The sequence below is a fragment of the Ambystoma mexicanum genome, chromosome 9 (assembly GCF_040938575.1).
Source record: "Ambystoma mexicanum isolate Mex_15411 chromosome 9, UKY_AmexF1_1, whole genome shotgun sequence".
NCBI lineage: Eukaryota > Metazoa > Chordata > Amphibia > Caudata > Ambystomatidae > Ambystoma > Ambystoma mexicanum.
This window is the reverse complement of record NC_090931.1, coordinates 653,036,849-653,062,564: the sequence shown is the minus strand read 5'-3', so window position 1 is coordinate 653,062,564 and position 25,716 is coordinate 653,036,849. Positions and strand designations below refer to the sequence as shown.

At 48.1% G+C, this 25,716-nt stretch overlaps 1 protein-coding gene across 1 annotated transcript in view; it reads right to left on the bottom strand.

The window, feature by feature from the left end:
• PRPF8 (pre-mRNA processing factor 8) overlaps nucleotides 1-25,716 on the bottom strand; it is a 497,675-nt gene that overhangs the window by 207,894 nt on the left and 264,065 nt on the right. Inside the window, exons 26-27 of the mRNA XM_069615406.1 lie at nucleotides 1,627-1,806; nucleotides 1,105-1,240 (exon numbers count right to left, since the gene is read on the bottom strand). Of these exons, the coding sequence (XP_069471507.1) occupies nucleotides 1,105-1,240; nucleotides 1,627-1,806 (316 nt within the window). The remainder of the gene's footprint in view (nucleotides 1-1,104; nucleotides 1,241-1,626; nucleotides 1,807-25,716) is intronic.

The following is a 25,716-nucleotide window of genomic DNA, read 5'->3' as shown; positions in this document are numbered from 1 at the left end:
GAAGCACCTTTCGGCAAAGAAATGGCGAAAAAAGACGACCGGGGCCATTTGACAAAAATGGCACCCTCGAGTGCTTTACTGCAGCTGCGAACGCAGCCTGCGGTAAATGCACACCACAGTAGTTAAAACGAAACCACTGCCACCAGCCATTCAGTGAGGAAAGGGTAACATAAAATTGTTACCTGAGAAGCTTGACACAAGGGATACTAGGTAACCCCTTCAGCACCCTATTGTAAGATAGTGTGTGCTGGGTCTAGAAAGCTACATATGTAAGTAAAGTCAATTTAACTTTACTGCTCTCGAAAACAGTTTATCCTAGAGAAGGTATTTAAACCTTTGGGAAATCTGAAAGACTTCCCTGTGCCACTGCACTAAAGGTGCCGTGTGCCACAATTGTCAGACTGCACAACCAAAAGAAACAAAGCTCAGAGATCACATTAAAATACATGAGAGTGGGACAAAGGGGTCTCACTCTCTGAAGGTTAAAAAAAATCAAGTCCTCAAAATCCAGCATAGTTGCTGGGGGTCTCTAATGTGGAGGTAATTCGCACATTTGAGAATTCTCCCTACCAAACTGACTGTTCAATTAATAATCTTTTAATCAAGAAACCTTGAGTGTACAAGTTTATTTGGATACTTTTCACTGTGACTACGTTATAACCCTACAGCTCACATGGACCCCCCCCACCCCCCACCCCCCCCTTGAGGTAAGTCCGGCTGACCAGTCACTACCAACTCGTGTAGTACATGCTTATACCAAAGGTTGGGTTAACTATTGCCAAGAGGCCAAGGCTGGTGCAGTGTCCAACAAGGTACTGCATACAATCTTGCCTAACAGTAGGGCTGAAAAAAACCCAGTAGAAATTGAATACAGTGAGCAAGGGTAAACCTTGGAAGTTACTATCAAGGCATAAAGGTTATTCACCACCTCACTTCACTACATACACAAAGCACACCATTTCTTATTTGCCGAGATTCAATTATCACTAGGCAACAGGTTAAGAGTGGACATTTGGAGGCCTGTAGGGAGTAAGCCTAATGCTTTGTCAGTGAGCTGCACATCCATGACAGAACATTTTAGCACTTAACCCATGTTGCGGTTACCTGGTACTGTTTGAAGTCTGTGCGTACTCTCCAGCCCTTGTCATATGCTAGGGTGTGTCTATCCTTTTGGAACAAAGTATTAATGCGGGGAATTCCTCTGTCCCATGAATCTTCCAGATCTTCTAGTGTCAGGCGCCTGAAAAGAAAAGCATGGAAAGACAATGGATCACTAATCACTCCGGTGATGTCCTAGGCCTGCAGGAAGATTAGTTTATTGAGGCAGCCTCAGTGGATCATCCAAATCCCTGAAAAGCTCCTCCATGGCCCCAAATTGTGCACCCCAATCTTCTCAAAAGCCCAGGCTGTGGCGACTAAAGGTATGCTTTTCCATGGAACCCATCAAACAGATAGTGCGCGTTATCCACTTTTGCATACATATCCCACTGCAAGACTGCACTGATGCCAGTTTCCACCCCCTTCCAAGACTTCAATGGAAAACACCCCACTTCCTAAACACTGCCCACAATTTGTACCTCCATCACGCAAGGGTCAAACCAGTCTTCACAAAGCACTACACCGCACCTGTTCTGAGCAATGGCTTCCTGCCTCTTGAGGGCATACTCGGCCCACACACGCTGAGAGTCAATAAACTCGCTTTCCCAGGGTTGTATGTAGCGGTACAAGTTGGGAATTAGCTGGTCCTCCTCATGGCTCATGCCAGACCGGAAGTGAGTGATGCCAACATCAGTTTGCTTTGACCACCTAGAATGAAGACAGTAGTGGAGAGAAACTGTTAGAGACAAAGGAAAGCTCAAATATCAAAATCATGCTAATGGAAATCAGGGGTAAATAATTGAACGCCTTACAGAAATTTGAGAAGAGTCAAATCAACACAAAGTTAAAGATTGTACTGTTTCTATAGCAAAGGTAAAGATCCACTGGCTTTGAGTTTGGGAGATTGTCCTTCAAGCCATGTGGTCCTGCTCTTCAGGTAGATTTTCCCAGACTCTGGAACTGCTAAGGATTTCCTAAAGCTCACAAGGCTCTACAAGTGGTTGTCAGTTTGCAGGTACAGTACGTACAGACTTATCAAATAAGAGAAGTCACACACACTCAAACACGACACACACTCCCTGTCCCCCACCCCTCTTTGTATACAAATATATTTACATGAAGCCAAAAAGAAAACACTAACAGGCAAGTAAAACTGCACAAAAAAAGTAAAATGTGAAAAGTATAGATTTTAAACAACCGTTCTTTCAGTGCCAAAGTCATTCCCAAAAAAGAAGCAGCAGTATCAGATATGTAAACTGCTTTTCGGTTCAGGCAAGAGATTTCACAAGAGACCAAGAGGGACTAGTATTGCAAATAGGGGCAATCTCTAGCTGGAAAGAGTTACCTTAGTGCCCCTGTTAGGACAGATTCCTATTTTTTGGGGATTTGTGGGACACTTTGCAGAGCTCCCTCAACTTTCTTTGTATTTCCCCTCTATTGTGTTGCATCAGTAACATAATTGATGGCTAGAGGGATTTCTTCTGAAGTCTTATTTGGGTTGCCCCTAAGGCAACCCCATTTGCCCGTTATAGTCGATTTCCTTTTTGGGTGAAATTCTCTCCACCTGCGAGTACCTTGTTAGGACAGTTTTTCTGAAGTCCAATTAAGGGCTTAGTAAAACCATTCAGCTGAGGCAGTACAAGACTCCACTCTTACTACGAGGCTGTACCACCAGAGTATAGGATAGCGCAGACAGAGCAGCCAGGCCCATTTTAGGAGGGGGAGAGGGCTGTAGGAAAGTGCACAGAACCTATAGGACACAAAGAATTCAATAAAAACTCTGACAACCAGAAGGATAATAAAAAAATAAAGGTTTATTATAAATACAAATAGGCCAAGTAAAGTCTTGGGGCAAGTACTGTCAGAGTCAAACACATTTATAAAAACACACAACTATGCTTGAAGGTACACAGACCAAAACATAAGACCTTATTGTCAGGAAAGACTTTCCCTTACTGCACCTTTCCATCCATTTGAATGGACCCCCAACCTTTTGCTTTTATTTTGGATCCTGACCTGTACTTTTTACAGGGCAGTGAAGCCTTAAGTTTCACTACAATGTCTTTTGCTAAAAATGGCCCTGGTGGTCTTTTTCCGCCATTTCTTGATGGAAAGGTCCTTCTTGAGATTTACTCTGCGCACCAAACCAGATTTGGTCCCTTTGTTCGCTTCGTCTTTGGCAGGATTCACGAGTGATGCTCGCCTCTGGCTCCAGTATGTCTGGCAGGGGCAGGAAGTGAGGGAGGTGCCCGAAACTCCCTGTGCCTAACCCCCTTGGTTACAGGAATGCAACCAAAAGGTGATTGGCCGACTGGTTGTCCAGCAAGGACAGCCACCCTGTTGTGTGATTGAAAGCTAGGCTGGAATGAATGGGAGAAACCTGTATAAAAGGTGAGGCTTTTTTGCTTGGAAACTACTGGACGAAGCTGCAACTCCGACTGTTGGTTTTCCAGGTGAAGCCCAGCTAGTGTGCTGAAAATCCAAATTCGATTTGACTAGAGAAGCCCTGTGTTAGGCAAACTGTGGTTCCTGGCTATCGAGATGGACTTTCCTTGCCTCTGGAGTCCCGCACTCTGTTGAGGGGGCTCAGGTTTGGTCAGTCCTGCTTCCTGGGAGTCCAGAGAATCTTCCAAAAGATCTGGGCCAGCTTAAAAGCAATGCACACAATCTGGTGTTCCTCTCCCTAGTTATATGGTTTCCAGCAGCAACTCTCTGGAAATTCAACCAGCTCCGAGATGATGTCCAGGTGGCTTACTTTGGAGTGGATTGGTCCCACCAACTCAAGGGGAGAAGTCGTCCTTGCAGGGGCTTCTCTGTCGATGCAAACTTTCCGTTTCGCACTGCAACAGAGATTCACTGGGCAAACCAACGGTCCAGGAGTTGCAGCAGGTGTCCTCTTCAAGCTCTTCTTCGGTTCCTTCGTCCAGTGGTCGACTCTGCCTTCAAAGCCAAGAGACGAACAAGTTACTTACCAACTGGGAACGTTCTTACGACTGGATGTTCCTCCAACGTATTCCACATCTTTGACATGTAATGTCCACAGCTGTGTACTTCGGAAACTTTTTCGGCAGAGGGCGTCCTGTGTCGATGGAGTCGGGTCGATGTCCCTCGAAGGCCTCCGTCGAGGGCGAAGTCATCGGATGTTATAAATAGGACGCACGGCGCCCATAGCCTCAGTTTATGTTTTTTTCTCCATGACATGAACATAGCCAATGCCTGCTTGACTGCACATAGCCTTGCGGAAACGGAAGCTGCAATAGCATAGGAAATTCTCCAGAGGGGCAGGCTGTAAGGGCGATGTGGAATACGTTGGAGGAAAATCCAGTCAAAGAACGTTACCAGTTGGTAAGTAACTTGTTCCTCAAATGGATTGTGTCCTCCAATGTATACCGCATCTTTAACAGACTCCCAAAGAAGTACCAGAAAATGGAGGAGGGAAGAGAATTTAAAATACCCAATCAGATGGCAGAATAAAGAACCGCCTTACCAAAGGCCGTATCTTGACCATGGAGCGTAACCAGGGAGTAATATTTGACAAAGGTGTGGATAGAAGCCCATGTGGTAGTGTCACAAATATTCCTAATAGGAACTCCCTGCTGCATGGCTGTGGAAGTAGCCGCGCCCCTAGTGGAATGAGCTTGCAACCCTTCCGGAGGGTCCTTGACCACCAATCGGTAACATTCAGTAATGGCGAGGATAATCACCTGGACAAGGTCTGTTTGTTAACAGCCTGGCCCAATCGGTGTCCAGCATACCTCACAAAAAGTTGATCATCCAGTGTGACCCTGGACATCCTAGAAATATAAAAGTTCAGTGCTCTCCTAAGGTCCAGCCTATGGAGTCGCTCCTCTTCCTTACCAGGATGAGGAGTATAGAAAGACGGAAGAACCGCTTTCTGGCTTAAATGAAATTCTGATACTACCGAAGCACGTACCCTCAGTACAACCCTATCCTTGTGGAATACAGTAAAGGGCGGCTTAGATGAAAGTGCCTCCAATTCACTCACTTTACAAGCGGATGTAACCGCAACCAAGACCACGGTCTTGAAACAGAGCAGTCTCAAAGTGTAACGCTCACCTGATTCCCGTAGAGGCGCCGGTCTTGACTGGGCGTGTACCATATCTTCAAAGGTGATGTGTAACACACGGCTGGCTCTTTGGGCTGGACCTCTGTGCACTGTATGTCTGGCTCGAAGGGTAAGATGTCTGCAGATAGAAAATGTGGGATTAATGAACTGGGTTATTGAATGTCTCTCTCTTCTTCCCTTTCTCTTCTCCTGTAGAACCCCAAAGGTTAACGCTCTCACCTTAGGTAAGTGAACGCCGTGCTCTCCATCTGCCTCGAGGCAGGGTGCTGTAACCAGTTTCTTCACTGGATAAGGGGAGCAGGCCTCTTGACTTCAGAGGACTGCTGTCCGTCGTTTACTGCACGAACGGTAAGTTCCGAGTAATCCTAATGTCTTTAAAGTCTTTAGTAATGATGTCTCTTGTTTTGCAGGGTTCCGGCGATGGCGGATGGCGGGCTGAAGTGAGTTGAAGATGGAGCCCGTGTGATGAATAGAAGCGCCTGGAAGCACGTAAGTAAGCGCTTGTTGCCTGCTTCACGATGCGCTCTAACTGTCTTTTTATTTTGCAGGTACAAGTTCGGGGCGGCTGCAGGGTGCCGGAATACCCACTGGGTTAGATGTGGAAAGGAGTAATGGCACGTGAGTATTAAAGTTCCCCAATGTCTTTAAGCGCACCTTGTTTTTTCTTTCAGATGCGGGATGCAGCGCCGAAGGCCTCCGGAGCGTGCGAAGAGTTGGTAAGCTTTTGTCTTTCAGATGCCGGAATGCAGTGTGAAGACCTCCGGAGCGCACGAAGAGTAGGTAAGCCTTTGTCTTTCAGATGCCGGAATGCAGCGTGAGGCGTTGGTGACAGCCGATGGACCAGGTAAGTGAAGAGCTGTCACTGAAGACCGTAATGCTAACCTGTTCTTTCTTGTCTTTATAGGTGTTGCTGAAGACTGGATTCAGAATGGTAAGCCTTTTTCCTTAGGCCCAGGATCAGATGCAGAAGACACGATGAGCGTTCTGCTGCTGAGGATGCAGAATAACGCAAAGCAAGATTCATCCATCGGGTGTGGTTTAAATAGCCTCCTGTAGTGCTTAGGTGTCTCCTTCCACAGCCACGCCTAGGTAAGAAAAGAGTTCCTGCTTTCCAGAAGAGTTCCAGTGTTCTGAATCTAGGGAGTGGCTCCTGCCCCACCCAACAGGAAAAGTAGTTCCAAACAGAAGAGGATCAGAGACTCAACTGGCAGGCAAGTAAGCAGCATGGTCTGCTGCAGGTAGTCCACCCAAGCATTATGAGCCCGGCGCTTCCAGCGCTGGGACTGGGCATATTTATGAGCCTGGTGCCACTGGCGCCAGGGCTGGGTCCAAAAGGTCCCAATTGGGACTGGTTGGCACTCGGAACCTGGGTTATGGATCTGCTTCCAAGGGAGTTGGGAAAACCCTGACCTTTTGGAAGCAGAGATCATGACACAAAGGACAAGAGTGCAAAGGTTCAAATGGAGCAGCCATCAGAAATTTCAAGACCAAATTCAGATCCCAAACTGGCACCTGGAACGGGGACAGCAGGAACACATTAGTGGCCCTTTAAGAAATTGGGAAATCAAAGGAATCTTAAAATAAGAACATTCTTCAGACGAGCGATTGAAGATAGACAGCGCCGCCAGGTAACCTATAATGGAACCTACTTGAAGGCCCCTGTGGGCCAAAGAAAGCAAGAAAGATAGAACCATGGGAATGGAACACTGAAAAGGATCAACATTGTGTCCTCTGCACCAGCTACCTTCTTCTCTACGCTTGCCTGACCTAAGCAGCATCTCTCTATACATCGATTCCCCGTCAGAGGACTGGGCTCCTGAGACTCTGGTGCTTGCCTGCAGGGGATCTTCCGGAGCCCCCTGCGTATCAACCCAGCGGCCCCCATGGTCACTGCAGGAGCCGAGGCCCATATGGAGAGCCATTGTGACTAAATCTGTTCCAGGGGGAGAATTATCCCGCGCCTACAAGTACACAGCCTAACATTAGCAGCCCCCTGAGGCTGGGGGCAATAATACTCATGCACCCTGCCCTCTGCTGGTGATCAATGGAGTTGCATCTGGCTCAGCTATCCTCGGCAGGCAAATTAATGCTCACCTACTCCATCTCAACTCTATGATTACAGCACTGCTCTGGACCTGCCAATCCCCTGCGCCACCATCCAGGCCCCTGGTGGGTCTTGGCCCCATCTACTCCGCCAATTACTACTTCCTCCCGGGCCCTCCCGTTGGCGCCGCAAAGAACAACGGATCGCTGGGCAGCCCGCAAAGCCGTTCTGTGCTCATCCTCAACGCCCGCACCTGTTGATCTGACCCTCAGCGAAGTGGGGCTCACTATTCTTTCCCTGCACCAGCTCTGCTCAGCTGGGCCAGGCCTGACTTCTCTGTGCGGACTCCTAGACAATACTGCGGCAGTTGCCCCTCATCTGCCTCCACCACTCAGCGGACCATGTCGAAGAGTGGGAAAGCGGCAAAGCAAGCAGACATCGCAACAATGATGTCCAACTCTTGCCAGAATAAGGAGGGCAAAACCGACTCCAGTGTCAGTGTTTCCCAGCACCCTCCCTCCTCCGGAGCATCCGCAAGCCACCCATTTCGCCACCAAAACAGATTTAAAAGACCTTCTAGCAGCCCTTACTAAAGAGATTCAAAAAGGCACAGAGGAGGTCACCAAAAAGATTGCATCTCTAGACAGAAGAGTGGAAGAAGTGGAAAAGCCCACTGAGGAGGTGGAGAATGGCCTATGTGACAACTCCTGCGAACTAGAGCGCGGCTTAAACAGAATAGCAACTCTGGAGGACAGATGTCACGCTCTCGAGACTAAGCAGGAGGACAGTGAGAACCGCTCCAGACGTAATAATATCCGCATTCGCGGAATCCCCTCCTCAATTACGAATGCAGACCATGAGGGCTTTGTTAAAGACCTACTTAGATTCATCATAACTCTTCCGGACAGCGCCCGCTGGAAATCGACAGAGTCCACCGCAAGGCACCCAGGGAAGCCTCATCTTCCCCGCCAGATGTTCTCGCCCGGATTCACTTTTCAGGGTTAAAGAGGAAATAATGAGAGGGGCCAGGTCCTCAAAACAAATCATTTTCAGAGGTGCAAACATTGCACTGTTCCAAGACCTTGCGAGCATTATCCTCTAGAAAAGGAGAGCCCTTCGCAACCTCACGGAATGGCTTCAAGAAAGGAAAATTCAATACAGATGGGGGTCACCCCGTATCCCTGTGCTTCGAATGGGAGGGCGTGTGCAGGCAAATCCGGAACCCCAAGGAGGCGGGCCAATTTTTGGGGATAAACCAGCAGGCGAGGACTCCGACCAGGCCACTTGCACTCAATCCCAACCCGGCTCGCCCATATCCAATCGCTGGTCCCGTGCTAGTGGGCGGCGCAGGCCGCGGGGCCCCCGGAAGCAGCATAATCCGGATTGATCGGTGGCCCTCACATGTCTCCCTGATGCCGGCCCGCTGGTTCAATCTCTTTCTCCACATGGCATCCCCCTGCGCCCTCTGGTTTCCATCACTTTCCTAGCCTTCTGTCACCTCTCACGGAAGGTCTGGTGCCAACTCCTACCACCCTGGGGGACATCAATAAACTCGCACCCTGGCGCACAGCCTCAGGTCTTTGCGCTCTACACTACCCCTAGGTTTATCATACCAGGTCCTAGGCGGTTTTCTGTTCACTCGGCGGGATGCGACTCCCGACGTCGGGGTCCACCAGTAACCCGACAAATGAGTTTTATGGTCTCATTCTCTCAGTTTTGGGTGGCAGTTTTGAGCCACGGGAGCTGTTTAACTGCCCAGAAGCCCCAGTTAACGGTTATAGTTTTACTCGAAGACATCGGTAACCATGGCACATCATCGCGCTCCTTCAGGAAGATTCCAAAGCCTTGCAGCCCCTGCATAGTTCACCCGCACAACACTTACTTTGTACCCAGAATCGATAGGCCCGAATAATGCTAGGGAGGTCCGTATCCTATCCTGGAATGTCCAAGGCCTGAACTCCCCCAGGAAACGCAAATCGGTGGAGCATAGACTGGCAGCGTTAAATGGGGATATAGTAATTCTCCAGGAGACTCATCTCTTGCCAGCCGACGAACACTGAATTAAGTTCAAGCGCTTTAAACAGTGCTTCTTTGCCTCTGGTGGCGAGAAGAAGCAGGGGGTGGCGGTCATCCTAAGCGATAAATTCCCTCTATCCAACCCCACAGTCAAAAAAGACCCGACGGGCAGATACCTTTTCATCCGTGGCCACATTGCAGAATTACCAATTACAATAGTCGGGATCTATGTCCCAAATGCAAATCAGGATAAATTTATAGATGAGTTGCTCCCCCTGCTATTAACTTTTATCTCGGGGTGTCTTCTAGTCGGGGGGAACTTTAACTTGGTTCCTGATCCCGTGAAGGACAAATCCCTTCCCCCATCCCGCCCTGACTTTTCCCGAGCCCTTGCATTTGCTATATTCCTTTAAGAGTTGGGCACGGCCGACATATGGAGGGTAGCTAATCCCGACTCTCGCGATTACACGTTCTTCTGAAACGCGCACGGAGGTCACTCCCGAATCGATGTTCTGTTGGCCACCAGCACTTTATTCCCGTGCTTTAGTAACACCGAAATCCACACTAGAATGGTGTCTGACCATGCGCCCGTCTCAGCAGACCTCTCTATCCTGGGAGGCCCGGACCGACCCCCTCCCCCCTAGGTCCTGGAAACTTAATGATTCCTTGCTACTAGATCAGGCGATCAGAGGTGAGGCAGAAGAAGCATTGGTCAACTACTTCAGGGAGAACCAGACCCCTGAAACCCCAATTGGACTATTATGGGAAGCCATGAAGCCAGTCATGAGGGGGGTATTTATTAGTGCAGCCTCCGAGCAATTTTGATTCTCCAAAATCCTCACGGAAACTCTAGAGTCCAAACTATCCTCCCTAGAAAAATTACCTTAAGATCCAATACTCGAGAAAAGCAGACAGGGAGCTAAAAAAGGCGGGAAGGGCTCTGGAGATGCATTGGGCCGATCGCACGGCGAAGGCCCTGGCAGATACAAAACAATTCTATTATCACAAAAGTAATAAAGCAAACCAGTTGCTAGCTTACAAATTGAGGAAAACCCACACCAGAAACAACATTATCAGCCTTAAGGGGTCAGATGGGACAAGCAAATTCACCACCTGGGGCATAACCGAAACCCTGGTGGACCACCACAAAGCGGTCATGCAGGGTCCACCCACATCCCAGGAGGCTAGTGCCCAACAGTAGTACTATTTGGAATTTTCTCACCCCCCCCCCCCCCTCTACTTCTCCCCCCCTAGATTCTCTGGAAGCCCCAATCTCCTCGGTGGAAATTTTAGAGGCCATCAAATCGCTCAAGAACTCCGCCCCTGGCCCAGATGGGCTCACGCCTAAGTTTTATAAATCAGTCGCTCACATCCTGACCTCGTGACTAACAGTACTATTCAACTCATTTCTATCCACTAAAAAAGTAACACATTGCATGGCTGAATCCACTACTATCTTACTGCAGAAACCGGGAAAGGATCCTGAGCAAGCAACCTCATATAGACCAATCGCTCTAATGAACACCGATGGGAACATCTATTCCAAGGTTCTATCGGTCAGGCTAGCTAGGATTCTCCCCGAGCTAATTCACAAAGATCAATCGGGCTTTATCCTGGACAGAGGGACTCATGATAACATCAGGCGTACGCTCAACATAATCGAGTCCGCGAACAGAATGAAAATTCCGCTCCTAGTAATTTCCCTCGACGCACATAAAGCGTTTGATCTAGTGAACTGGGACTTAATTCGGAACACTCTTTCTCAAATGGGCTTCGGTCACAACTTTATAACTTGGTTAATGGCAAGCTACGTACACCCTTCAACACAACTCCGTATCAATGGGAGGAAATCGGCAAGCATCCCTATATCCAGAGGGACCCGCCAGGGGTGCCCTCTATCTCCCTTGGTGTTTGCCCTGTCGATGGAGCCGTTTGCCGCGAGACTTCGCCTCAATCCTAATATCAAGGGGATCTTGGTAGGCGGGACTGAACACAAAGTGGCGCTCTACGCCGATGATGTACTTCTCACCCTCAAAGATCCTGCTAGCTCCCTGCAAACTCTACTCGAAGAATTGGAAGCATTTGGGGCATGCTCTGGGTTCAGGGCGCAATATAATAAATCCTCTTTCCTCCCGATTAATCTTCCAAAGCGCCAGGGAAATACCCTATGTCCTGATCTGCCAATCCCATGGGCTCACACCTCGCTGCAGTATCTGGGTGTCCATATCCCCAAATCCAGCTAGTCAGTCTACAAACACAACTTCCCTCAGTTATTTAAAACGCTCCGCTCAGATCTGAAGCGGTGGGATAAACAGGAGATCTCGTGGCTGGGCCGGGTTGCCACGGTAAAGATGAACTTACTCCCCAGAGTGCTATATCATTGCCACGCGCTCCCAACCCATATTCCAGAAGCAGACCTTGCCGGGCGACATTATGAAATTCATTTGGGGAGGGAGAAGATCCCCGCATCGCCAGGAAAATCATGACCCGAAGCAGTCAACTTGGAGGCCTGGTGGTCCCGGACATCTCTAGATATCGGCACGCAGCTCAACTCGCGCAAGCCTTCGCATGGACTCGCGCATGCCTTCGCATGGACTTGCGCTCATGGGAATCGCCCAGCCTGGTTGCAATTGGAAGAAGCATGGTGTACGTCCCCCTCGTCAGATCTACCACACATCCAGTCCCAGAAAGTCCCACCTGCAATGTCTCCGCTCCCAGCAACTTGCAATACCGTGGACAGCTGGAAGGCCGCAAATAGAAAGTGGGGTATCAAAAGCTTGCTGGGCCCGCTGACCCCAATCTGACCCCAATCCATTGCATCCGAAGCTTTGCCAACTGGTCAGAGGGCGGCCTCCATAAAATTTCAGACTTTTTGAATGAAGGCCGGCCACTCTCCTTTGAGGATTGTATGGCGAAGTTCAATATCACCGAGGAGGAACGATTCGAGTATACTCAGATCCGACACTGGATCTCAACGCTCTGTCAGAGAGCGAGGCTCCAGGGACTTAACACCCCTCGAACAAACACTGACAGCATCCCCTCTCTCCCCCCCCCCCCCCCCCCCCCCAAGAGGTAAGATCTCCACCCTCCACAAACTCTTAGAAAAAGCCAACCCCGAATTGAAGTTAAGGTATATGCTGAACTGGGAGCGAGACGTGGGGCGCCCCTTGGACCCCGAGGCCTGGGATAAAATTTGGTCAAGGCTCCACAGAAGCTCCCAGTGTGTTACTAACAGGGAAGGGGGATGTAAAGTAGGTTTTAGGTACTATATTACTCCGTCCCAACTGTATAAAGCAGGTGTGAGTCCTTCACCGAACTGCTGGAGGGGGTGTGAGCGGGAGGGGTCGCTTTTCCATCTCCTATGGGACTGCCCTAAAGCCGCAGACTACTGGAAGGGGGTTCTAGCGCATATCCGAGCAATAACGGGTCTCAATATCCCGTGGGACCCTGGAATAATCTTACTGGGAGACTCGGGGGAGGAGGACCTGCCGCTATCAGGAAACGCGGCTCGCCTATGCTCTCATCTACTACTGGCGGCTAAGATCGCCCTTGCCCGCCTTTGGAAGCACCGTGAAAGCCGCTCCATCCCGCAAAGGTGGGCTAAGTGTTGGGACATTGTTATTGCGGAAAAGTCACGGCAATTCGCCTGGGCAACCTCAATCCCTTCCGGAACAGCTGGGCCACATTTATAGACTACGAGGACCGTTATCCAGCTCTCACACTAAAACCGCCTAGTGTCCGCTGGTTGAACTGAACTCCGCGGGGCCATAACTGGCCCATTATAGAAATACCCCCCCCACCCCCGTCACTGCTTTCTTACCGGACTATTGCTATGAATGAGCTGCATACTAAATCTCATCTCCTAATTTCTTCCTTTTATTGTAATGAACTGTATCATTTGGACAATTGTTAAAAGGTCAATTAGCATACAACCGGTAAAGTGAGTGCGGATTGCTGGGAGAGAAATTGTTGTGTGAGTTTTATGTGGGTTGAGTATGCAGAGATTTGAAGATTGGGTTAGTGGGGTCTGTATTCCGATTCGAATACTTCTGGTTCTGTTTGAGCTGCATCCCTGTTGGTGGGGTTGTTGCCGATTCCTTATAGGCCGTCTCGCTGTGATGTGTGATGGTCCGGCGCAGATCTAGCTGCATCCTAGTGAGTATTGTATGGAGTGATAGGTATGTCTGAACCTTTCCTTCGTGTGTGGAACTGAGGTTGGTACTACCTATTCTATGGTTATCTATTGTGACAGTCTGTTGGAGCTTGGAATGGTTCAGGGTCAGTGTGCTGTTTATGAGGCGCCCTAGTGCTTCAGTCCTGGTCAGCCTGTGTATTCAGTCGTTGGTTCTCTCCTATCATGACTATCTTTGAGTTAGTCCATCGGTTTTCCAGGTGAGTAACTTAACCTTATATATACACTTTTCAGACTAGTGCAACAGACATTCAAGGTAAGTAAGAACGTTTATAACTGTTCACTCTAAGAATTACAGTTGCCAACCAACTCTTTTACAAGTAAGTAACTTTTAAACACTTATTCTCCTTTCTAAGCAAAAGGCCCAATCCTTAGTATTCTTTGAGCATGAGTGTTCTCAGTGGCAGAAAGGGGGTCACTAGGGTCCATTGTCTAGCAGGCAGTGTCAGGATAGGTTCTGTAAAGGTCAGATTTCCTAAGGAAGACCGTTCGATCAAGTAAGTACTTTACCTTAGTACTAGTTGAGGGTCCAGGGACTTCACAGAAGACAAACTAGGAGGATTCCGTAGGGGCCTGAGTGAACTGGATGAGTGGCCTCCCAATCACAGAAAGCACCTCAAAGTTATACAGCAATCACAAAAGCTTAAGGCAGGTAAAATACCAAAGCCACCACAGTACCTCAACACAGAAGATTTTGCAGCAGGAGGATATCTGCAGCCAAAAACCTAGTTTAAGTCCAGCAGTAAGAACACAGAAGACAGGACACTGGAAGGACTTTTGGAGCAAGGATCACGGGGAAAGCTCTAGGCAAGGTTTTCCTCACGGCTGGATGCGGTTCTGTGGATTTGCTGCCTTTTCAGGAGCACAGAAGACAGAATATCGCAGGTCGGATTCTCGTCGTTTTCAAGGGCCAGCACTATTGTGAGAAGACTTTTTGGACTAGAACCGTGCCTCTGGAGATCTAGCAGCATGCCCACAAAGTTTCAGCGAGATTCGGAATTTGGAAGACTGTGCACCGCGCTATGGCTCAAGGTGCCAGGGTATTGCAGCCCTGCAAGGTCACTGCACAGCGTGGGATGGTTCAAAATGCAGGTCTTCTTGAGTCTAGGGGGTCTCGCCAGGCTCTGTGTCGGGGTCGCCGTTTTCAGAGTCCCCAGATCGATTGGAGGAAGGGCACAGCAAGCTCCAGTTACATAGCATCCTCTCCGGTTGCTAGAAGTCGTTTCAGCTCTTATGCAGAAACCCAACCAAGCAAACAGCCTTGCAATATTCAAACCTGGGGTATTGGCAATTGTTAAGCAAGGTTGTATGCAGTACAATAACTCTGACCTCCTGGCAACAGGGACCCAACCTTTGGTATAAGTCTGAACTACGCAGGTTGATAGTGTGGTCGAACAGCCAGGCTTATATCAAGAGCAGGGTTGGATTGGCCCCTCGGCCTTTCGGCCCGTGGCTGGGCCGAAATCGTGCCTGGGAAGTGGGGGCCTGTTTCTGGCCATGCCTGGGCCCGCCTGAAAATAAATAAATAAAAATAAAATCGAATTTTTTTTTTCTTCTGTTTTTTTTTTCCTTGTCAAAAAGACTTTCATCCTTCTGAGGTCGATAAATGAGTACCAACACAGGTTGGGTGATATTGTATGCATATTTGTTCTATATTTATAAAAAAAAGCTCAGGCATAAGTGAATGATACATATGGTGATCCATTCTTGTATGAAATGTACATCACTTTAGTGAAATCATAACCATATTTTTCATAGTGTACTTAGGAACAATGCTATTTGATGCCACTTCCTGTTTTGTGAAGGGGTGAAAGGTTGTGTTTCATCGCTTCCCGGGATGTCTTTCGGGTGGGTTCAAATTAAACCACTTCCGGTGATGTCATCAGAGGTCAATGGTTGGGAGACGAGAGGTGGGCCACATTTTCTTGGGTGTCTGGCCCGATTTCTTGTCCCAGTCCAACCCTGATCAAGAGAGGTCAATGTGAGCAGTAATGTGACAGTTTCACATTACAGTTATCCAAATAAACACTTCTACTCAAGCTTTCTTGATAAAAACGCTGTCTGGTCATTTGGTCGACAATTTGGTCGAAAGACAAATGGTCGAATTTTTTTTTTTATTTTTATATATATTTTTCAGGTTTTCGTTTAGGAAAAAAAAAGGGTTTTTAAGCAAAAAAAAAAAGGGGGTTGGAGCACACCCCCCCAAATAAATAAATAAGTGAAACTACCAAAAAAAAAAAAAAAAACATTTGACAATTTTGTCTTTCGACTAAACTGTGTCGACCAGTTGTCCTGTCGACCTTTTTTTTCCGACCAAATGACCGGTAACCGATAAAAACAATTATTAATTTATTTCACAATTAGTTATATAAGCCTTTTCAGGAAGGGAGCAAAACATGTAACACTTAAACCACACTTAGCTTCTCTAAATCAAATGATACCTATTGGGGTTGGCACACAGATGCTTCCTACACCATCAGGTGACTTAAATAGCTAGGACGCTGTGGACATTGATTTATCACTGGCACATTTAGAGCAATACTGGAGTTTGGTGTAAAAGATGAGGAATAGAACAAAGATTAGCAAATACTTCATAAACAGTAAGTACCTTTTGAAACCTTCCACTGCAGAGCAAGTAAACTCTTTCCTGGGGGAAAGGCCAAAACACAAGGTCAAAAGGTAAAGAGGAGTCTATCAGGGAGCCAGTACAACCAAAGTTAATTGCACAATGTCAAGGGGAGCTGAAGATCTTTTGCAGGTAGGTAAAAAGTGTTGCAATGTTTCTAGAAATGTCTGTAGAAAATATAACACTTGAAGGGTCACAAGAAAACAGGCTTGTGAGGGGCAAAGCTTTAGCAACTCTAAGGTAACCAAGACGGGTCTCAACTGAGAGCAAGTAAGGCTACACAACAAGAAGTTCTTCGCCTTTACAGAACCTCTGGTTAGAAGAAATGTTTCCAACTGGCTCCTGTTCCTGTGCAGCTCTGCAGATCCTGTTTCTGAGCCTCAGTCGAGGGGACAAGAGGGAGGATGTCTGGGGACTCCTGCTCTGCAACGGGACGGTCAGCAGCAGCAACGGACAAACTTCAATTCAGCGGTTCTTCTATGTTTCAGATCCTAGCGTCTGACAGCAAATGGCAGCACCACTGTTCTGGGATGCCACTTCAGACTTTCCTTGCTTCTGGGGTCCAGTACTCGGTTGAGGTGGCTCAGGCTTGATCAGTTCTGCAACAGGGAGGTCCGGAGATCTTCCTAGCGCTCGGCTCTGACTTAAATGCAACGCACACAATCTGGTGTTCCTCTCCATGGCTCTTCGGTTCCAGCAGCAACTGCAGTGGAAATGCAACTAGCTTTGAGAGGATGTCCAGACGGGCTTAATTTGGAGTTGATTGGGCCCACCACCTCAAAGGGAGAAGTCGCCCTTGCAGGGCTTCTCTAGTCGAGACGAATTCGGAGCTTCAGCACAGAAGCAGGGCTTCACCAGGCAAACCAATGATCCAGGAGTTGCAGCAGGCATCTCTTCCAAGTGCTTCAGATTCCTTCCAGTGGCTCTGCCTTCCAAGCCAAAAAGCCTCGCCTTTTATGCAGGTTTCTCCCATTCATTCCAGCCTAGCTGTCAACCACACAGCAGGGTGGCTGTCCTTTGCAGACAGCCAGCCGGCCAATCGCCTCTGGGTGCATTCCTGTAACTAAGGTGATTAAGCACAGGGAGTTTCGGGCACCTACCTCACTTCCTGCCCTTGCCAGACATACTGGAGCCAGAGGCGGGCTTCACTCGTGAATCCCGCCAAAGACAAACCGAACAAAGGGACCAAACCTGGTTTGGCGCGCTGAGTACATCTCAAGAAGGACCTTCCTGACAAGAAATGGCCCAAGTCTTTTTTTGCCATTTTGACGAAATGGACACCCCTGGGTGCCTTAACGCGGTAAAACATGCAATGGTAGTAAAAAGTAAACCACTGCCACCAGCCATTAATTGTAGGGAAGGCAACAAAAATGTTACATGAGAAACTAGACCAAGGGGATACTAAGTAACCCCTTCAGCACCCTATTGTAAGATAGTGTGTGCTGGGTCTAGAAAGTTACAAAAAGTAAAGTCAATTTCACTTCACTGCTCTTGGAAATGGTAGTTTTACCAAGAGAAGATATTTAAACCTTTGGGAAATGTAAGACTTCCCTGTGCCACTGCACTGAAGGTGCTGTGTGACAATGTAAAGATGATGCCTATGGAGTTTGTCAGACTCCAAAGTCAGAAAGAACACAAATTAAATCGCATTAAAATGGCATGAGATAAAAAATCCTAAAGTCCAGCAAAAGAGCTGGTGGTCTCTAAAGTGGTAGGGAATTAGCACATTTCTGAGACTTCTCCGTAACAGCTATCCTTTCAGGACAGCTAGGCTTCGTTTTTGAACTTGAATCTCACACTCAGGCTGGAAGACAAAGGGTTGCTGAGTTGTTAGGCAAAGTTTATATGCAATACCCTCTGGGAACACTACAAACAACTCTGGCTACGGGTATAGGAAACCCCAACTTTTGGTATAAGCTTGTACTACACCGTTTTGGTAGCGTGTTGAGCAGCCAGGCTTATCCCAAGAGGGGTCAATGTGAGCTGTAATGGAGTTACACAGAAATGTAGTTACAGGTATTCAAATGACATGCATTACTCACCGTAATAGCAGTTCTGATGGTTGTATCTGCTTAGATTCACATGCTGTGCATATGGTCCGACATCCAGTGGTAACCGCAAAGTATTGCATCTAGTCTTTTGGGGACGTTGGCATAGGCATGTTTGTAACACTATCCCGACGTGTAGTGTACACAAAATCCCTCACGCACCGAGGTCCCTCAGAAGGTATTTTTCTGCCATGAGGGAGCCCAAGGCTATTGTGAGTGAGTACATGAAGAGAGAAAGTAGAAAGACGTCTATGTTCCTTCTACCCCGATTGGGGAGGTAGCATGTGAATCTAAGCAGATACAACCATCAGAAATGCTATTACGGTGAGTAATGCATGTCTTCTGATGCTTGTTAATCTGCTTAGAATCACATGCTGTGCATAGACTAGCGAGCAGTACCTGGAGTTGGGTTGTGAGAAGGAACAGTAGAGAAAAGAGGTCTTAATATTGCTTGTCCCAGAGTCAGATCTTGAAGGAGCGTCTGGCAATAGTGTTTTGTAAAGGTTTGTACAGAACTCCAGGTTGTGGCTTTGCAAATGGACTCTAGGGGAACATTTGCAATGAATGCAATGTAAGCCCCAGTGCCCCGGTTAGCGTGTGCTCTAGGCTTGAAGGGCAGTTCTCTGTTAGTAAGAGTGTGACACAGTGTGATGCATTTGACAATCCACCTTGAGACAGCTGATTTAGAGACAGGATCCCCTTCTCTACCAGCTGCCACTGAAATGAAAAATTGGTTTGTTTTTTTTCAGTGGTTTTGTTCTTTCCAGGTAGAACATGACTGCCCTGAGCACATCTAGTGTGTGTAGGCTTCTTTAGGCCTTGTTAGTGGGATTCTGGAAGAAAGTGGGTAGTTCGATCGATTGGTTAACGTGGAACTTAGAGATGAATTTAGGTGCAAATCTGGGATGAGTGCGCAGAACTACCTTATCCCTGTGGACTCTACCAAAAGGGTCTAGAACAGAAAGGGCCTGTAGTTCGCTAACCCTTCTAATAGAAGTGATAGCCACTAAAAAGGTAGTCTTGTAAGTAAGGTCTTTTAGACTTGCTTTATGCATTGGCTCAAATGGAGATCCCAGGAGTCTGGTTTGCCCCTTTGTTTCTTTCTTTAGGTAATATATGGCTGTGGTGCTGTCAGAACCAGAACGGTCTTCCCTTGTAGTTGAGTCTGAAAGGCTTTCAGTGCCTTGAACACTGCTAATAGCTCTAGCAGATTTATACGGTTGTATGTTACTTGTGGGCACCACACTCCATGCACCGTCTCCTGAAGCAGCTGAGCCCCCATCACGTGAGAGATGAGTCTGTCGCGAGAGTGGCTTCCACTGCAGGGGTGGTGAAGGACTTCACCTTCAAGATGTTTTCCCTCGACCACCACTGCAAAGAGAGAACGAGGGCTGGCGAGAACTACCAGATCTTCCCATTGTCCGCTGGCTGTTGAGCCACTCTTGCAAGGGACGCATGTGCAAGCATGCGTGGGGAACCAAGTATATGCATGACGCCATCATACATAGCCAGCGCATGGCCTTGCGTACCGTCACCTCCCGTCTGGCTACATAATGAGGGATCTGAAAAATCATGTTCTGAACCTTCTCGGAGGGGAAGACGAGGCTGTCCTTCATCTGGATTAGAGCTCCTAAAAATTGTTTTGCTTGACTGGGGACTAGACTGGACTTTTTCTCGTTGCTAGAGAATCCCAGCCTGAACAGGTGGTTTACAGTCTTCAGGGTGTTCAAAAAGCATGTGTCGTAAGAGTCCCGTTAAGAGCCAGTCAACGAGGTAAGGGTAAACCGGGACAGATAGTCTGCGCAGGTGTGCTGCCGCTACTGCCAGGACCTTTGTAAACATAATTGGCGCCGAGACAATGCCGTAGGGGAGCACCTTGAATTGTTAATGTCGGTCCTCTATCATGAACCTTCGATATTTCCTATGCGCTGGCAACATTGAAATATGAAAGTATGCATCTTTAATGTCCAATGTTATCATGTGGTCCCCCTGTTGCGTTACCATACAAAAGGAGGTTTTATAAATTTGTTTGCTGGGTGCATGTCTAGAACAGGGCGCATGGTGAGGTCCTTTTTGGGTACAAGAAAGTACACTGAATAAATATCCTTGTTTACCTAAAGAATAGGTACGGCTTCTATGGCATCCTTTCCCAGAAGCGCTTCTACCTCTTGATTCAGGATCTGCAGATGGTCCGGTGAGCGGAGACTTGAGCGTGGCAGTCTGAACTGTGGTGGTCGGCAAATTCCATACAGTACCCGTGGGCAACCGTCTTTATAACCGACTCGTCTGAAGTTATCCCCTCCCATGCCTTGAGGAAAGATGTTAAACGCCCCCCGACTGGGGTGACATGGGAGGGACCTGGATCAGTTTGTCATTTCTGACCAGAGGCTGTGGCTCCTCTGGGGTTGGGGCCTCTGCCTTTGCCACGTCGTTGACCACTAGGTGGTTAGTTTGCGGGGTTTCCGGATGTTTGTCCAGAGTTCCAGTTTCCCGTATTGTAGTAGTTTCGTCGATTGCCCTCGAAAGGACTGACGAGAACTGCCTGCCCTTTGGGGGTGAGGGGGGGGAAGTCTTCTGAGTTATTTGTTGCAAGGTCTTAAAGGGATGGTCTAGTAAAAAATTTTATTTAAAAAATAGATAGGCAACATAAAAAAAAATACTAGCATTCTGTTTTAAAACTTCCTATATAAAATTTTGAGCTATTCAAGCTCAAAATTCGCAAAAGCAAGCACATGGGCACATCCATTTTGTGAAATGGAGGCCCTCCTGTGCTGGCTTTTGCGGCACTAATGAAGGAAAAGCCAGCCAGCTGTAGTAAACAAAGGCTACCGCTGGGTGGCTTTCCCTTCATTAGTGCTGTAGGCTGAGGACGGGTACCGGAGACCAGAGCAGGAAAGCTGCAGCTGAATCTCGGTGTGCTATTTTTTTTTGTTTTTTTTTTTAAATAAGCACTAGCTGCAGTTTTTTTTCTAAGTTTTCCGGGCTGGAGGAGCCCGGAAAACTTAGAAATAAAACCGCAGCTTTAAAAACATTGTATTTATGTTTGCAGTCGCTTTTGAAGCGACCACAAACATAAATACAACGTTATTGTGTTGGAAAACGCTGCGGTTTTTCCGGCTCAGAGGAGCCTGAGAAACTTGGAAAGAAAAACCGCAGCCTTTTCCAACACAACCGCATGTGTTTCTGCCTGCTGTGGCTATCACTTTGGGTCTCCGGTGCTCCCAGGGGAGCACCGGAGACCCAAAGTGATAGCCACAGCAGGCAGAAACACAACGCGGTTATGTTAACATGCCGCGTAGTGTTTCTACCTACAGCTGATTTCCCTTTTGGGGCTCTCGGGCTCCCCGTGGGGAGCCCGAGAGACCCAAATGGGAAATGCTAAATGCTGCGTTGTGTCTGCCTAAATCTGCTTTCCCATTTGGGGCCCAAATTCCCCTTTCAGGCTTGAACACAGAAGCGAAGCCAAACGTGTCGCTTGACTAGCGTGCACTGGGCCAGCGACCTGCCTGCTGTTTCAGCAGTGTCCAGAGTGTTTTTGATTATATTCTGATTTACGTGCGTGCCCTCGGCCACGATTGTGAGAAGTCTGGACCTAGCGGGTTCAGGAACCTGCTGGAGACCTTGTACAAGGTTCCATTGTGCATCTGCATAATTGGCAAGCAGCATGGTGTTATTCGCTAGGTGTGTGGTGCATGCACTCTTACCTAGTGCGTACAACCTTTTGGATTCCTTATCCGGAGGTACCTGCCCCGTAGCAAGGGGTACCCCCTGCCCGTTTCCGGGTGGTAGTGAACACTAAGTAGTCTGATGTGGCGTGGCCTTTAATATATTGAGGGTCTGAAGGAGCTGGCTGAAATAGTTTTTCCACTCTTGGGTTCACTACCTGGGTCTGAGCTGGCGACACCAGGGAGAGGGCCAATCTTCTTTTAACAGAATTTAGGAGGGGAACAGCTTGGCTTGAGGGGGGTTTCTCCTTGATAATGTCCTCCACAAAGTCTTGTTCAGTTACCGCCTCCTGGGTAGTGATCTGAAAGTGCGCTGCGGTCTTCCTTAAGATGGCATTGAAGGCCATTTGACCGTCTACAGGCGAGGCCTGGCGAGCTGGGGTGGGTAAAGGAGAATCCAGGCATAGAATATCAGTGTCCTGATCTTGCATGGGGAGCATCCATGGCTCCGTTTCCATTTGCTGGGTTTCCTCCCAGTTGTCCATGGCATCCACCTGGTCCTCAGGGAAGTCTTGCAGGAAGGAAGGGTCTTCTTCACTGTAGATGTCCTGGTTAGTGTCCATCTGGACCACATCTTCATAGTGGACAGAAGCCGAGGGCTGAGAGTCTAGATTTTCCTGGAAACGTGAAGCCGACCCCAAAAGAGGGTCTTCACAAGATCTTTTAGGGGAAGGATGCTCAGAAAGCAAGAATCCTTTCGAGCCTGTCCATGCACTCTTCTAACTTCTTCCTGGGTCACTTAGATGAACCAGAAGGGCCCAAAAGGTGGAAAAATGTTGCCCTCCACTCTTTGGTGTCAAAATTTGTCTCCAAGGGTGTTGGACAGAGGCTCCCGACTGTTCTCTTAGGTTTTGCGAGTATTGGGGCACCATGGCGTGTCTCTAGACTTGTCCGCGGCACGCTTCATGTGTTTCGACGGTGTCTTAGGTACCAACCCAACCGCCGAAGTAATCCTTGCGATGCTTTCCTCAATCTCTGCCGAATCGGCGTGAGTTAACGGGGCAGAAGACCCATCGGTAGATTTACTGCCTACCGCGGCGCCAGAGGGCGTAGCGGTACATTTTTCACCTGTGGAAAGGCTAGGAGGCCTAGTAATATGTTTCGGGCCTACCGGGCCCTTAAGGGGCGCCAGAGCATCGAATGACCACGCTTCAGCACTTAAACCCGATTTAGAGGTAGCGCCCTGGTTTTTTGGAGTGCCCAGTCGCAAGACGCTGTTGCAGATGCGGGCAAGGCTGCTGATCTACCCGATCAGAGGAATCCGTCGAAATTTGACGGCCCTGTTGGTGCATTCACCTTTTTGACGTAACCGTGAAAATCAGTGGTGGGGTTGTGTGCTTAGTGTTTCATGGTTTCTGTAGGCCCCTGTCACCGGGTGTTGTCCCTGAAGCGAGACTTGCATCAGGCCTTGAGGGGTTGGGGATGGGGATGGGCATGGCAGACCTAGAAGTGTCCGCCTCAAGGTCTATGACATCCGACACGGATGTCTGGTCATCGTCAGTACCCCTGTCTCTTTCGGCAGGTGTGGCGTTGGGGGGAAGAGGGTTCAGACCGCAAGATACCATACGCGGCCCACCGCTTTACATGGCGCTCCTTAAGGGTGTTAGGCTGAAGGCGCTTACAAGCTGCACACCGCTTCTCGTCGTGATCTAGGGGGAGACAAGAATTACACGTTCTGTGCTAGTCTTTCCACGGTTACCTGACCCTACACTTAGCGCAGAACCTAAATGGTGTCCTTTCCATAGCGAAAGGTATAGACAAAGAGGACCAGACCAAGAGGGGGAAGAGGAAAGACATAACGAAAGATATGGCCACCCCGACCCTACTCTCCCCACTGCGTAGGCCGGCCAGGGCCTGGCCACGTGGATGGCTCAGCCGCCGGATCTTAGGCGCCGAAATCCACTGCCGTAGAAACTTCCCGCAGTCTTCGCCTAAGCTGCTTGAATCGCTGTGACTTGTGGGGAAATAATGGACAAAGTCGGTATTAAGATAAACAATGTCTCTTATGAAGAGCTCCACTATAGGGCGACCTGTTATCCAGGCAGAAAAAAACAATCTGAGGGACCTCGGCACGCGAGGGATTTTGGGTACACTACACGTCATGTTAGGGATAGTGTTACAAACACCCCTATGCCGACGTCCCCTTTCGGTCCCCAAAAGACAAGTAGTAATACTCTACGGTTACCACTGGATGTCGGACCATATGCACAGCATGTGATTCTAAGCAGATTAACAAGCATCAGAAAAACTTACACTCCAGGTTTCTTGAATAAACAATTATTAATTTATCAGTCAGTTAGAATAAGCCTTCTTCAGAATGGAGCAACATAATAGTAACACTCAAATACACTTCATGAGGTACACACTCTTAATACCTCTAAATCAGTAGATACCCTTTTGGGATGGCCCACAGACACTACCTACACCCTCAGGTGACTTCAATTGCTATGGTGCTGGGGACATTAACATATCACAGTTGCATTTAGAATCATATGGTAATAGGTCAAAAGGAAAAGATTATTTAGAACATGCAAGAGACCACAAATATGCTTAAGCAGGCAAATACTTTTGGATCTCCCCAGAAAGAGTCATTCGGTACAAAAGGCTAGGCCAAAGTCAATGGGCAAAAGTATTATATAGGATGAAGCACCTCTGGTAGGTGTTACGGAGAATTCTCATAAATGTGCCAATTCCCTCTACCTTGGAGCCCTCGAGCTCTTTTGCTAAACTTAGGGACTTTGAACTTTCCAATTCTATTTGTTTTCTGTGTTTATTTCATTGGATATGGAGTCTAACCAACTCCATAGGCATCATCTTGTTTATTTGTGTTACACGGCACCTTTACTGCAGTGACACAGGGAAGCCTTTTAGGCTTTCCCAAAGGTTTAAGTACTTTCTCTGGGATCAACTACCGTTTCCAAAAGCAGTGGAGTTAAATTGGCTTCAGTTAGCCTTTTAAATTACTAGACCCAGCACATCCTATCTTACAATAGAGTGCTGGAGGGATTACCCAATATCCCCTGTGTCTAGAAACTCATGTAGCAGTCAAATGCTACCCTTTCCTATTGAAATGGCTAGTGGCAGTGGTTTTACAACGAACTACCATGATTTTTCCCGACCGCGAACAACAGTAGCGTTAAATCACGGGAGCCATGTTTTTCAAGATGGCGTTTGAGCCCCCTCTGCAAAAACAGGTCCTGGTGTTCTTTTTTCACTTTTTCTTTTTGGAAAGGTTCTTCTAGAGTTTGTGTCTGGGTGCCAAACTAGGTTTGGTCCCTTTGTTCCTATGCCTTTGGCGGGCTTCAGGACTGAAGACCGTCTCTGGCGCCCGAGTGTCTGGGTTGGGCAGGAAGTGAGGGAGGTGCACAAAACTCCCTGTGCTTAGTCTCCTAGGAGACCCAAAGGCACTTTGGCTGCTCAGCTCGCTACCAAAGACTGTGTGGTACAGACTTCTACCAAAGGTTGGTTTTGCTTACACCTGTAGTCATAGTTGTGTGTAGTGGTCCCAGAGGGCACTGCAGGCAAACTCTGCCTAATACGGTTAAAAAAATCAAGTCCTCAAAATCCAGCAACATTGCTGGGGGTCTCTAAGGTGGATGAAATTAGCACATTTCTGCTAATTCTCCCCAATACTAGTGTTGGACTCTTCCTTCGCTTCCTGCCTTGACAGACACTCTGGAGCCTGGTCCTGCCAAAGACAAAAATCACCCAAAGGAATTTCCCACCCTGGATGTCGGGGGAAGGAACAAGAAAGAACAAGGAACTCAAATGGCGGAAAAACAAGACATGGGCCATTTTGGTAAAATGAGCTCCCATGGGTGCCTTTACTGGGGCTGTGCAAACAGCCTGCGGTAAAGGTGCAAAAAATTAATAAAAAGGT